We start from the raw sequence: 14,838 nt of genomic DNA on the forward strand, positions 1-14,838 counted from the left end.
ACGCTCAGGTACACAGGTTTTGTTACCTTGTAAGCAAATGACCCATCCACAGCAACACATTACCTAGAGACCTTCTAAATTTGCATACCATTATTAAAGTAAATTATCACATGGGTTTATGACATGGATATCATGGGTAAGTTATAGGATAATATATATATATATATATATATATATATATATATATATATATATATATATATATATATATATATATATATATATATATATATATATATATATCTGAGCCGTCACATGGGAAAACCTACAACTTATCAAAAAAATAGTTTTTTCTTATTTTTTTGTAAATAACAGGTAATAACCTTATAAAACTAAATCTCAGGTATTTGGGCTCTATCTTAATTATATCTTGTAAAAATACAGCATTTAATGATGTCACCTTCTCAACATAAAAGTAGACGACGTCAAAATTAAATTTCAACGTTATTACTTTATTCTGATTTTGAATTGGTACTTTAAAAAATTTCTGTTTACCCAGTTTAAGTTATATATTACAATTTTTTATTATTATTTTTTAATTTTTTTTAAGCATTATATTCTTATATTCTTAATTTATTTTTTATTTTATTTTTTTATTTTATAAATCTACAAATCCCATACATGAATGTAATAAAAATTAGTGACAGCTATGAAATTGAGTGAACTACAACATTTCGCACCCTTTTTCTCAAATTTCTGTTACATATTGCACCCCACCCCCACTTTATTCAGATTCCTGTACCCACCATAGAGTAATTTCATATTTTGTTGGTATCGTACTGTCAGACAATATCATTTCATTTTTCGGTTGGTAGCCTAGGGAACATGTTATTTCCTGGTACTTGGGGCGGACCAAGGGTCGAATGGTTTTATATATAGTTTTGTTTCTGTTGTGACAAGTGTTCTCGCTGCTCCATTTAAGCGGGGTGGCCGGCCCACTATTGCATTTTGCCACAACTGCACCACAACTGGTACCACAACTGGTATATCAAAGGCCGTGGTATGTACTACCCTGTCTGTGGGATGGTGCATATAAAACATTCCATGCTACTAATAGAACAATGTAGCGGGTTTCCTCTGTAAGACTATAGGTCAATATTACCAAATGTTTGACATCCAACAGCCTTTAATATACTAGTCATGGTGCACTGGCTGGAACGAGAAATAACCCAAAATGGCTCCACCGGCGGGGATCAATCCAGACCTACCGGTCATCATCTAATACAGATACTGTTTCTTCCGTTTCCACTGTTCTTAGTCTGGGTTTTCTATTTTGAATTTCAAATTGTGCCTCAAAGAGTACATGTACTTCAAGCTCTTGTAAAATTAAAATATACATTTGTAGGAAAGAAAACCACCTCCTTCTATACAAATGATGTGAAGTGAATCAAGTGAACAGATATTATAATAATTTAATAATTATCACACACACAGACACACGTACGCATGCATGCGAGTGCACACACACACATAATAATAATAATAACAATAAAAAAAAGGGGGGGGGACAATGAATCTTTTGAAAATTGATCTACAATACCTCAGCATGGCACAACAAGTTACTAATCTCTAGACCAGCTTATGCAATGACAGACATCATGACGTATAACTGTAATAAAGGTAGGCAATATAAATTAAACGTTTCTGTTGTTACCGTACCACAAATGCACTGGCATATGAAGGGGGGTGGGGGGGGGGACATGTGCCCCTCCCACTTTGTGGGATCAGCAATATTTTTGTATATATTTATACATGTATTTATATATATATAATATGTGTGTGTGGCCCCACCCGCCACTTTGTGGCACCTTCCTATGCCCGTGAAATGTGTGTGCATGCAGACGGCAGTAAGTTTATTTGCAAAATGAAATGATGGTAAAATAAATAACTAAAAATGTATTATTGTTACAGATATTTTTTGTTGGAAATAATAAACATGATTTAGTTTTTAGTATTTAGTTTATAAATAGAAATAGGAAGAGAAATAATGGTGTTGATTGTAGTCCACAGAACAGTAGGCCTAACCGAGTGGTAGACCCATGCAACCCGATACGATCCTAATTTGATGTTTGGTCTAACTTATGGATATTTTATAACTTCTAGGAAAGTTGCTGAACTTTATGTTGTGTATAATCATGTATGTTATAAAAAAATTGTTATAATTGCATATCATATCGCCTCGATATAGGCCTATAGGACTTCTACCTATTTTTGTAAATATGTAGGCTATCAAAGTACAGATGGTATCGCTAACGATCTCGACCAATGTTCTCGGGTTTTTATTTCTAAAAAATACAAAATAGTAACCAAAAAAATATTGTACATAAAGATCAAACTGATCTTCATGTAAAGAAGAAGATGCCTGCCATCTTCTTAAAATCATCAAAACAAACAGCGTAAAAAGCATGTCAACTTTTACTTCCGCATTTACATTTGACATCAAACTTTGAGCTGCGTTTACTCGGTTTCTGATGTCATGCTAAGTTGTAGGTTTTCGCGTGTGACGGCTCATATATATATATATATATATATATATTATATGTGTATGTGTATGTGTATGTGTATGTGTATGTACATGTACATGTACATGTATATATATATACTCTTCAAAAGAAGAAACGCAAAACCACATTGTCGTAACATTTGGAGAATTGATTTAATTATTGAATGGTGAGTCCGATAATTACCAAATGTTGCAGGATTGTTCACAATTCACTCTAGTCCATTGTGAGTAAGTGATAGGACACACCACCAAGGTCAAGGTCATCTGGAGTCAATACCGGGTGTGGCCTCCGCGTGTGTTGACAACTGCCTGGCACCGCCTGCCCATTGAAGCAACCAGAGTACGGATGACGTCCCGGGGGATGGTGGCCCACTCGGCCTGCAAGGCTGCTGCCAGCTCGGGCAGGGTCTGGGGCTGTGGTTGTCGCTGTCGGAGGCAACTCGTCCCATAGATGCTCAATTGGGTTCAAATCCGGTGATATCGATGGCCAAGGAAGGACATTAATGTTGTTGTTCTGTAGGAAAGCCGTTGTGAGACGTGCTGTGTGAGGCCTGGCGTTGTCATGTTGGAACACTGCGTTGGCGTTGGCCATAACTGGAACGATGTGTGGCCGGAGGATCTGGTCAATGTAGCCCTGTGCATTCAGGTTGCCCTGCACGTGGACCAGGTCAGTTCTGCCAGTGTGTGAGATGGCTGCCCACACCATGACACTACCCCCGCCGAATCTGTCCACTTCCTGCACGCAGTTTGCCGCATAACGTTCACCACGACGCCTATACACGCGACATCTTCCATCATGACGTCGGAGCAGAAATCGGGACTCGTCACTGAACCACACCTGTCTCCATCGCAGTTGAGGCCATTGTCTATGAATCTGGCACCACTGCAGTCGGAGTCGACGGTGTTGTGGTGTTAGATGACACCTCGAACTGGACGTCTGGCACGAATTCCTATCTCACGTAGGCGGTTCCGTACGGTCTGGTCGGATATCCTGCGCAAACCTGGTATTGCTGCGGCTGTGGAGGTGGCAGTAGTCAATCGTTCCCGAAGGTGGCGTACCCGGATGTAGCGGTCCTGCCCGGGGGTAGTGACCCGTGGTCGACCGGATCTAGGGAGGTCACATGTTGATCCATGTTGCTGGTAACTGTCCCACAGTCTGGAGATGGTGCTTGGGGACACATGGAATGCCCTGGCAACGGCCGTTCTGGATTCGCCTGCGTCTAGTCGGCCGATGGCATTGTTTCTCTGCGGTTCACTGAGACGTGGCATGTCCTGGATTGTCAACTGTCGGCCAGATACAGAGGCCAGGCAAGCGAACACCCTGCACTTTTATACTGTCGGTGTTCATGTTGCACGTGCAGACAATGCACGTGCAGTGGTGACATGGTTTGCACGTGGCTGCGTTTTTGCGAATATTCACATTTTGGAACTTTATTGTACAGTAGCTGCGTTTTATCGAATGTAACCGTGGGAATGTGTTTGGGACATGCAATGACCTTATATTCACAAAGCATGAACCGGTAGGAAACATAAAATCGGAGTTATAACCCATTTGTACCCTTTTGCGTTTCTTTTTTTGAAGAGTAGATATATATATATCTATATATATATATCTATATATATATATATATATATATACATATATACACTTTGCAAATAAGATGTAAATTAATTGAGGTCACAGCACTACGTTTATTGACATTTAAGCAAACGTTCTACGGTGACACTCCATAATTGACTTATGCATTCATAGTCATCAAACAAAAACATTTCAATAGCAACTTTACACTGAAAGCTGTCCAGCTTTCAGAAAAAAAAGAACATTAAGCACTAGTTTATTTTTATGTAAGGACGTCCAAAATGACGTCATTTGAGTTTGACGTCACTTTCATTCAAAAAGACGCTGCGTTACATATTCTTACGTCATTTGAATATAGAGTAATGACTGGCTGGAATTAAAGTTGCTTATACAGTTTACAAAAACATGTTGTATTAAGCTTGAGATTATATGATAAAGAGATTATTTCACGTACCCTCGTGTGTTTCGGCATCATCAATATCATATAATTTTTTTTGGTATAAAAATAATGTATATGCTCACCAGAGGCTTGCATAATACAATTTTTATTCCTAATATATGATATTGACGATACCCAGAAACACTCTGGTAATAATGTACATAATATGTGTGTTTGTGTGTGTGTGTGTGTGTGTGTGTGTGTGTGTGTGTGTGTGTGTGTGTGTGTGTGTGTGTGTGTGTGTGTGTGTGTGTGTGTGTGTGTGTGTGTGTGTGTGTGTGAAACACTGTGTATATATAAACAAATTGCAATAAATAAATTATTATTCATTATCATTTTTTTTCATAAAAAATGAAAGTCTTAAATATTTGACATGATAAAATTGGAACTTTTTAATATTTGACATGTAGTTTTCTTAAAGCATACCACAGTCCACAGCATGTTTCACTAGTGACAATTTCTGATTAATGTTGAGCAAAAGACAAATTCCCACAAACACCTTTTACGTTTGAGCCTGTTGTTTTATTTCTCTATAACCTTTGTTGATCCTCACTAACCAGCATTTTTACCCTGATTTCAACCAATCACAGATTCAGGATCCAGTGAACCCTCCCCTGTCACCTCTCCCTCCGACCCAAAAGAGTTCATTTCACCCAGCAGGAAGATACCTTTACCGAAAGAAATAATATCAGGTAAATTCTGTCGTCAAATAGATGCAGGCTTGTGTTTAGAAAAAACTAGATTCTCTTGTGGATATGTAGTCATCGGGTAAATGCTACCATAATAGATACATGCTTATTTTTAATTTTCATTTCAACTTATTTTCGTGCTTATATCCAATTAAGGTTCAAGCACACTGTCCTGGGCACACACCTCGGCTATCTGGGCTGTCTGTCCAGGACAGTGGGTTAGTTGTTAGTGGTTAGTGAGAGAGAAGAGGATGTAGTGGTCTTACACCTACCCACTGAGTCGCTAAAATTCGCTCTAGGTAGGAGCCAGTACCGGGCTACGATCCCAGTACTTACCAGCCTTTTGTCCAACGGCTTAACCATGACACCACCGAGAGCAGTGACATGCTTATTAAAAAAACTACAGACATTAGATGCAATCATATTGGGGACAAAATGCAAGCTTGTTTTTAGAAAAAAACTGACTTCTGTAGTAGATATACATGAAGAAAAAAGGCTTCTGTAGTAAATACTGTTATATCGGGGTAAATATTGTTATAATAAATGCATGCTTGTGTTTAGAAAAAGGTGTCTTTTTTAATCTTCTTTAATAGATATCCATAGTCATATCGGGTAAATACATGTACTCTTGTGATAGATAAAAGCTTGGGTTTTAAAACAATGGCTTCTGTAGTAAATACAATCTCACAATGTAAATACTCTTGTAATAGATGCAGACATGAGTTTAGAAAACTGGCTTTTAAATTAAATACAGTCATAGGAGGTAATTACTGTTGTAAGCTTTTTTATGTTGTTGCTTTGTAAATGGCTTCTGTAGTACATGTAGATACAAATGAAATAGAAATGAGACTATTATCATGCGGAAGCGCTTTCTTGATGTGTGGTCCGTCTGGGATCGATCGATAGCAGTGTTGTTAACAGCTACCGAAGAGCAAGGATATCATTAATAGGCTGCTGCTGCTGGTGGGTTTTTGCTGCCTATTTAATAAATGGGGGCGGAACGTAGCCCAGTGGTAGAGCGCTCGCTTGATGTGCAGTCAGTCTAGGATCAAGCCCCGTCAGTGGGCCCATTGGGCTATTTTTGTTCCAGCCAGTGCACCACGACTGGTATATCAACGGTTATGGTATGTGTTATCCTGTTCTGTGGGATGGTTCATATAAAACATCCCTTGCTGCTAATGGAAAAATATAGCAGGTTTCCTCTCTAAGACCATATGTCAGAATTACCAAATGTTTGACATCCAATAGCCGATGATTAATAAATCAATGTGCTCTAGTGGTGTCATTAAACAAAAACAAAAACCCTTTTTACTATCGCATGGAGGTCTTTGTTAGTGGGTCTGACAGAAGCTAATCACATTTTACATTTAAAGCCCACCACAGACAACGTGCAGTTTTAGTTGCATTACAACAAAAGTCCGACCACAGGCCATCAAACATGGTGCAATTACGAAAAAAGCTAAAATTTGTGTGGCAGGCTTTAGGTGGATAATGGGATATTCCGGAATCGGTTTGGTTTCATACACAAGTTCCCTTCAGATCTGTTTTTTGTTAAAACAAATTATGGAAAGAAATAATCTGATGCATTGGTAATCATCAAATTATTAAAATTTATTAAAGTTTATTATTAAGAATGAAAGATAATTTTCTTTTTTATGTAAAGTAACATCGTTCAAATAGTGGCATTGCAATATCACTCTAAGTCAAAAATAGTTATCAAAATATAGAATATAGCTGTTTAGATTATATTCTTAATGGAACTTAAAGGAGAGAAAGGAAAGGGGGCATTTGAGATTGGGATTAGGGGTGTGTGAATTTCAACTACAGTCTTGAAGCAAGAAAGAAATCTACCACACCTGCTCGCACAACTACCGGTTTTAAGGGAGATAACTCTTGAATTTTTTGTTAACATGGAAATATAACAAAGGTAGTCCGACACCCAGGCACTGGCCATGCCATAGACATGCTCGATTTCATTTCATTTCAACTTATTTCCGTGATTATATTAATTTAAGGTTCAAGCATGCTGTCCTGGGCACACCACTCAGCTATCTGGACTGTCTGTCCAGGGCAGTGGGTTAGTTGTTAGTTGGTTAGTGGTTAGTGAGAGAGAAGAGGGTGTAGTGGCATTATACCTACCCATAGAGCCCTTAAGAACTTGCTCTGGGTTGGAGCCGGTACCGGGCTATGAACCCTGTACCTATCAGCCAGCAGTCCGATGACTTAACCACGACACCACTGAGGCCACTGACATGCTTGAACCTCTCTTGAATATAGGCATGTTAATAAAGTACCAGTAATAAAAGTGACTGGCACATCAAAGGCCGTGGTATGTGCTATCCTGTCTATGGGATGGTGCATATAAAAGATTCCTTGCTGCTAATCAAAAAGAGTAGCCCATGAAATGGCGACAGCGGGTTTCCTCCCTCAATATATGTGTGGTCCTTAACCATATGTCTGACACCATATGACCGTAAATAAAAATGTGTTGAGTACGTCGTTAAATAAAACATTTCCATCCATCCTGATTTGAAGTTATATGAGGAGATAGATATCTAATTTTAGTCTGCTTAGAGATATATTGGCAGGGAACTTAGCATTAAAGTTAAAGTTTGTTTTTTATTTAACGACACCACTAGAGCACATTGATTTTTTATCTTATCATCGGCTATTGGACGTCAGATATATGGTCATTCTGATACTTTTTTTTAGAGGAAACCCACTGTCGCCACATAGGCTACTCTTTTACGACAGGCAGCAAGGGATCTGTTATTTGCGCTTCCCACAGGCAGAATAGCACAAACCATGGCCTTTGTTGAACCATTTATGGATCACTGGTCGGTGCAAATGGTTTACATCTACCCATTGAGCCTTGCAGGGCACTCACTCAGGGTTTGGAGTCGGTATCTGGATTAAAAACCCCATGCCTCGACTGGGATCCAAATCCAGTACCTACCAGCCTGTAAACCAATGGCCTAACCATGACACCACCGCGGCTGGTAGGATGTTAGCATTAATAACGACAGATGTATGCAAAATACTGAAATTTTAAAAAAGCAGTAAAAAAGCCCACAAACATGTTTCCTACTGTTTTCAGATGAACTTCAGAGTGTGAAGGTGGAGAAGGAGAAAGCGCGAGGAAATGATGAGAAGGTTGAAGCAGTTACCGTGGCGATTCCCCAGATGGTCGACCAGGAGTTGGACTCGATGTTTTTCCAGACGAAGGACATCACGGAGATTGTGGAGAAAGTGGAGTGCAACACGGATGACTTTAATGAGATCTTCATCCAGGCCAACGACATGTGAGTGTGAAATAGTAAAACAGTTGTCCTAAAGCTGAACGCATACTATAGAGGATTCGTCACGAGTATTGTTTAATATGGAAAATATCAACCGAGTCTATGTTAATCAGTATTTGTCATTTTTATAAAGGTTTACACTGGGAAAGCCGCATTAGGATATGATGTCGCTTCATAAAATTACGCCATTTGTTGTGCATGTGAAAACATTGTGACACACGTGGATCATACTGGTTATATTTCCCTGAATATCTTGGGCTATGTGGATAATAAACTAAATTATCACATGGGTTTATGACATGGATATCATGGGTAAGTTATAGGATAAAGCATTGAACACCATGTTTTCCCAAAATAAAAACGTGTCTAGCAAATCAAACACATTTAGATTTTCATCCAGTCTAACAACATGTGAGTATAAAATAGTAAGTAATTGTCCTAAAGCTGAACGCATATAGCAGTGAAAAACATATTTTCCAAAAACAAAACCGTGTTTAACAAATCAAACCATTTCACAAACACATTTATAGTCCGTCCCACAGGAAACGCCTCTGTTCATGCTATAAAATTTATTACAAGTTATTTATTTACAGCCTATTGTTTTCTAAACTAGACACAAAAATAGTATTTTTTTGCTATTTCCAAAACACTTTTACATTTCTTCTTACATCAAACCAAACTGAAATTATTTACAAGCAATAAAACATTTGTAGGAGGATGGGATGGACTTTAGCTAAATAGTTGTGAAATGTTTTTTGGTTTTGGAATTTTTCAAAAACAATGTTTGTCTGTTTTTATTCAGCTTTACTCTGTTTATTAGTAGTGCATTCACATGACCGGCCTCAGTGGCGTCGTGGTTAGGCCATCAGTCTACAGGCTGGTAGGTACTGGGTTTCGGATCCCAGTCGAGGCATGGGATTTTTAATCCAGATACTGACTCCAAACCCTGAGTGAGTGCTCTGCAAGGCTCAGTGGGTAGGTGTAAACCACTTGTACCGACCAGTGATCCATAACTGGTTCAATAAAGGCCATGGTTTGTGCTATCCTGCCTGTGGAAAGCACAAATAAAAGATCCCTTGCTGCTAATCGGAAAGAGTAGCCCATGTAGTGGCGACAGCGGGTTTCCTCTCAAAATCTGTGTGGTCCATAACCATATGTCTGATGCCATATAACCGTAAATAAAATGTGTTGAGTCAGAGTTCGACAAATCCGCTAGACTGACGCCCGTGGCTAGTGGTTTTTAAGTTCGGGCTAGTGAGAAACGCAAAACCACTAGCCCCTGCGGGCTAGTGGTTTCCCCACTCCTCTCGTCATCGCTCGATCGTGGGGTTTTTTTTTTTTCTTTCTTTCTTTTTCTCTCGGCTGAAATTTCATTTAATAAATTTGATTGTGACGTTTGTCATCGAATAATATCAACAACGCAATCAGTATATAATAATAATCCACTTGAGCTAGGTCTGCAAACTGCAGTAACATGCTATCTCTACATCGTCACAGTTACAGCATGCATTGTTTACCTTTCCCTTTCAAGTTTCTGGCACAGGAAATAAAGTCTAATGACATGCATGTTTTGATTGGTTAGACACGTCACGTGGTCGTTAATCTCGCACATGTTTTAGGCTAAGAACTTGGAAATCATCAATCGCGACGACAGGTTAATCTCAATCAAGTAAACCCCAGCCATGCTTTGAATTTCAGTGTTTGTTTTATTTACCTATTGTTTTCTAATTTAACACTTCGCTAACATGTGGTTATCGGCAATCAGGAAAACAATTTACTTTAATGGTAACCGCATATGCAATGACTCGGCTTGGCCTATTACGTGTAGCGGTTTGGATAATACGTCACAGCTGCCGATACAAGATAATACCTTTTTTGTTCATCAATTAACAACGGATTAGATGTCGCCGTTATATTCTTTTGATATCGGTCTGACACGGAATAATGCCCTGTATTTGGCATCACCGTTCCTGGCGACATAAATAGTAGGCCCTAAATATATAACCAAGTACCAAATATATTGTAACTGCAGTTTTGAGGATACAAATTTATACCCTCAGAAAACTTTACCCGTTTTACCCTGTGAAAAATCCCTGGTATTTTAAAACATGCTGGTTTGTAATTAACCTTCTGTCATGCAGGTGGACACACTGTATACAGTGCATTCCCCAATTCATACTTCCGGCCATTTTGCACATGGCAATCACTGGAAGTAATAATTGATGACGAGAAAATACATTAATTGAGAGTATGGCAGCTTTAGTTCTTCGTTTTTCAATGGAAAATACCTGGGAATTATTAAGTTGAAAAAGGTGTTTTTTGGCAAGTATTTTCATTTGACAACAATGGCGGCACATCGCGGTCATTTTCAGGAATTGATAGATGATTGTGACACAGCTAATTTGATAATGTATGATGTATTTGACCGTTCGACCAACAACAAAAATATAAAATATTGGGATATTAATTGTAGTTCGTTCCCCCAAAACATTATAGTCGGAAAAACAAAGTTATTGGAAATAATAAACATAAATACTGGAAATCTGGCCACAAATGCCCCAAAGTAAATGCAACTTTTTAGATTTTTTTTTCCTAATTTTAATCAATAATAACTGATCTAAAATATCATAAAAATTAGAAAAACCCACGAAAATAATACTTACCGATTCAAATATAAACTTTATTTTATGTATTTATAACAAAATTTAAGTAAATATGTGCGAGTAAAAGTTATACATTTTTACCCCATCAACGCAGTTTTTGTCACAAATTAATCCACTAGTCTGACGGTTAAATAAATATTCCTTTCCTTTCCTTTCCAGACTGCCTTCTATAAGACGAGCACGGCCATCGCGGAGGAAGGCAGCAAGGAGTCAGAACCCACTGAAGACGATGTCTCTGCACATTGAGGTCAAACAGGAGTACACGCAGGTCGATCGCGGGGTCGCAGAGCTCGAGTTCAGGCGCATCAAGAAGGAACACCGTAAGATGGCTTGTCTGTCTTTATTATTTAAGTGTATGGTGAGACCTCAATAATGTGGACTTAAGTCTCTGACAACAGCAGACGCATCAGGAAGGAACACCGTAAGATGGCTTGTCTGTCTATTATTTAAGTGTACAGTGAGACCTCAATAATGTGGACTTAAGTCTCTGACAACAGCAGACGCATCAAGAAGGAACACCGTAAGATGGCTTGTCTGTCTTTATTATTTAAGTGTACGGTGAGACCTCAATAATGTGGACGTAAGTCTGTAACAACAGCAGACACATTAAGAAACACCATAACATGGTTTGATTGAATTAGAATATTCTTTTCCAGGCAATAAATTGGATTGGTTTTTTAAAACTTATTTATTGAGAAAAAAAATTATATTCCACTGGAATAGTAATAATGATGTAATGTAGATATTTTAATCTTAATGCTTATTAACCAAGGGGAGGGATGTTGCCCAGTGGTAAAACAGTCAGTTTGGGATCGATCCTTGTCTGTGGGCCATGCATTGGACTATTTCTCATTCCAGCCAGTGCACCACGACTGGTATATCGAAGGCCGTGGTATGTGCTATCCTGTCTGTGGGATGGTGCATATAAAAATGAAAAAAATGTAGCGGGTTTCCTCTCTAAGACCATATGTCAAAATTACCAAATGTTTGACATCCAACAGCCGATGATTGATATATCAGTGTGCTCTAGTGGTGTCGTTAAACGAAACAAACTTTTACGACCCCAAATCTGGTATTCGTGAAAGCGTGGAATCAACACTTACGGCATATTTTCCACCTAGACGCTAGTTTCAACCCGTAAAAAATGGACATTAAGTTTAATTAATTTTACAAACCTGTAACAAATTTGGATACAACAGAGTGAAACAGGAGTCTGTGACGTTGAAATACCATTAAAAATAGACTAAAACGCGACTCCATATGCACGTGCGTTTTTAAAAATATGAAATGAAAAATGCATTTTGTTATATTAGAAACACCAGGATGACCGGAAACACTTCGCTTATATGAAAATGGATAATCTAAACGTAAATCTATAAGTAATGTTTGATTTTAGTGATCATAACCGGCTCTAACAGTGAGAAATATGCTTCAGTGTTTAAAAACTAGGGTCTCTCCCGTTAACCCATTTCTATATTTATTTCTTACTGTAGTTTCTAAAGACGCTGGATTTGCCCAGGAGGCGTTGGCCGGTCTCGCCAGCAAGGAGAACTTTTCTAAGATAGAGTTACGCAAGACAGACGAAGGTGCGACACCGGGAACGTCGAAGCGACACGAGCCGTTCAAGAGTCTGATGCTGCTACACATCAAAGGCCGACGTAATGTGCAGACGCGACTCGTGGAGCCGTCGTATACATCGTTAAACAGCGGCGACTGTTTTATCCTTGTCATGCCAGACAAGGTCATCCACTGGGTCGGTGAATTCAGCAATGTGATAGAGAAGGCAAAGGTAATTTGTCTTACAAATCTATTCGTAAAGTGATTTTTGTGGTTTTGAAAATATATAAAACAAGAGAAATTAAAAGTAATTAACCTTCTGAGTACTGCAGGTGAGATATCTTGCCCGACGTCAGCCAGTCGACATATTGTACACTGTATACAGTGCATTCCCCAATTCATATTTCCTGTCGTTTTGCACACGACACTCACCGAAAACGATTTAGTAACAGGAAACAAAAGACAACTTAGCTTCCTGCGGTTTTCGGCAAGTATTTTCATTTGACAACAATGGCGGCATGTCGCGGCCATTTTCAGGGATCGATAGCTGATTGTGACAGCTATTTTGATAATAAATTTGATCGTTTTACCAACAATGAAAATCACGATATATTGGGATATGAATCGTAGTTCGTTTTTAAAAAAAAATTCTGGTCAGGAAGCCACTGTTATTGGGAAAAATGGACATAAATATTGGACAGATGGCCACAAATGCCCGTAAGTAAACGCGACTTTTTCGATTTTTTGCCTAATTTTAATCAGCAATAACTGATCTAAAATAACATAAAAATTAGAAAAATACACAAAAATAATACTTACCAATTCAAATATGAACTTTATTTTATGTATTTATAAAACATTTAAGTGAATATATGTGAGTAAAAATTATAAACTTGTACCCACACAATGTGGTTTTTGTTAAAAATTAATCCAGTAGTCTAAAGGTTAAAAAAGTGAACTTGAGAAATGATGTCTTTTATATTGGTGTTTATTATGCATTCACATTGTTGAGAATCCTAATTTTGAAGGCAAATTAGAGAGGAAAATGGTATTTTGTGATCAGATATAGAGAGTGTAGTTTTTAAAACTTTCATAAGATAGTTAAGCAAGACAGATGAAGGGCTGACAAATTGCCATATGTGAATTGAATTTGGAAAATACTTTTAAAATAAATGTTCAAAACCAAATCAGCAGTAAATTCTCCATTTAAAAAATCTTTATTTCATATGGTTGAAGAAAGATACTGTAGAACTAGAAAGTTTTTCAATGAATAAATTACTGCAGAAACTACAAATGTCGTACATGGATGTGATATTTAAAAAAAAATTAAAACTCTATTTCCAGCTGTTTTTGCATAATTTTCATGCAATAAAATTTCCTTTGTAAAGCTTTTAAAGATCAATTCAGGTTCTATTTTTTACTTTCCTGGTCTTATAGAACGTTGAAAGAGTCACTTCAATAATTATATTTTTTAAAGTTTGTTTTGAAATGTATTCAATCGAGGGCCAGATGTATTTTTTGTGCTGGGGTGTCGTTTCACATCTATTCTAATCTATTCTAATCAAACCACAGCCAAAATGGTACTGCGGTAAAAGTTTACCTTCCTTTCTTCTTGTTCCAGTCTTCTGAAATAGCGTCTGTGATAAGTGCGAAGAAAGATCTCGGGTGTCGGAGTTCTGTCGTCCTGTCGACCATCGACGAGGCGAAGAGTCACCTGGGAGTGGGGAAATCCTTCTGGTCAGCCATCGGTGGCCAGGGAGACTACCAAGGTATGCTGGAGCATGGGCAATATTGACCATTAGACGGGCAGGACGTAGCCCAGTGGTAAAGCACTCACTTGATGCACGGTCAGTCTAGGATTGATCTTGATCCCTGTCGGTGGGCCCATTGGGTCACCTGGGAGTGGGGAAATCCTTCTGGTCGGCCATCATGACTGTCAAGGTAGGCTAGAGCATGGGCAGTCTTGACCATTAGAGGGGCAGGACGTAGCCCAGTGGTAAAGCACTCACTTGATGCACGGTCAGTCTAGGATTGATCTTGATCCCCGTCGGTGGGCCCATTGGGTCACCTGGGAGTGGGGAAATCCTTCTGGTCGGCCATCATGACTGT

At 38.5% G+C, this 14,838-nt stretch overlaps 1 protein-coding gene across 6 annotated transcripts in view; it reads left to right on the plus strand.

The window, feature by feature from the left end:
• The window catches only part of LOC121387410 (supervillin-like), a 220,021-nt gene that overhangs the window by 189,756 nt on the left and 15,427 nt on the right, over positions 1-14,838 (plus strand). For all 6 annotated transcript variants that reach the window (XM_041518514.1, XM_041518515.1, XM_041518517.1 and 3 more), the window contains 5 exons: positions 5,112-5,213; positions 8,308-8,512; positions 11,332-11,492; positions 12,666-12,961; positions 14,351-14,498. In XM_041518514.1, the coding sequence (XP_041374448.1) occupies positions 5,112-5,213; positions 8,308-8,512; positions 11,332-11,492; positions 12,666-12,961; positions 14,351-14,498 (912 nt within the window). The remainder of the gene's footprint in view (positions 1-5,111; positions 5,214-8,307; positions 8,513-11,331; positions 11,493-12,665; positions 12,962-14,350; positions 14,499-14,838) is intronic.

The sequence above is a fragment of the Gigantopelta aegis genome, chromosome 13 (assembly GCF_016097555.1).
Source record: "Gigantopelta aegis isolate Gae_Host chromosome 13, Gae_host_genome, whole genome shotgun sequence".
NCBI lineage: Eukaryota > Metazoa > Mollusca > Gastropoda > Neomphalida > Peltospiridae > Gigantopelta > Gigantopelta aegis.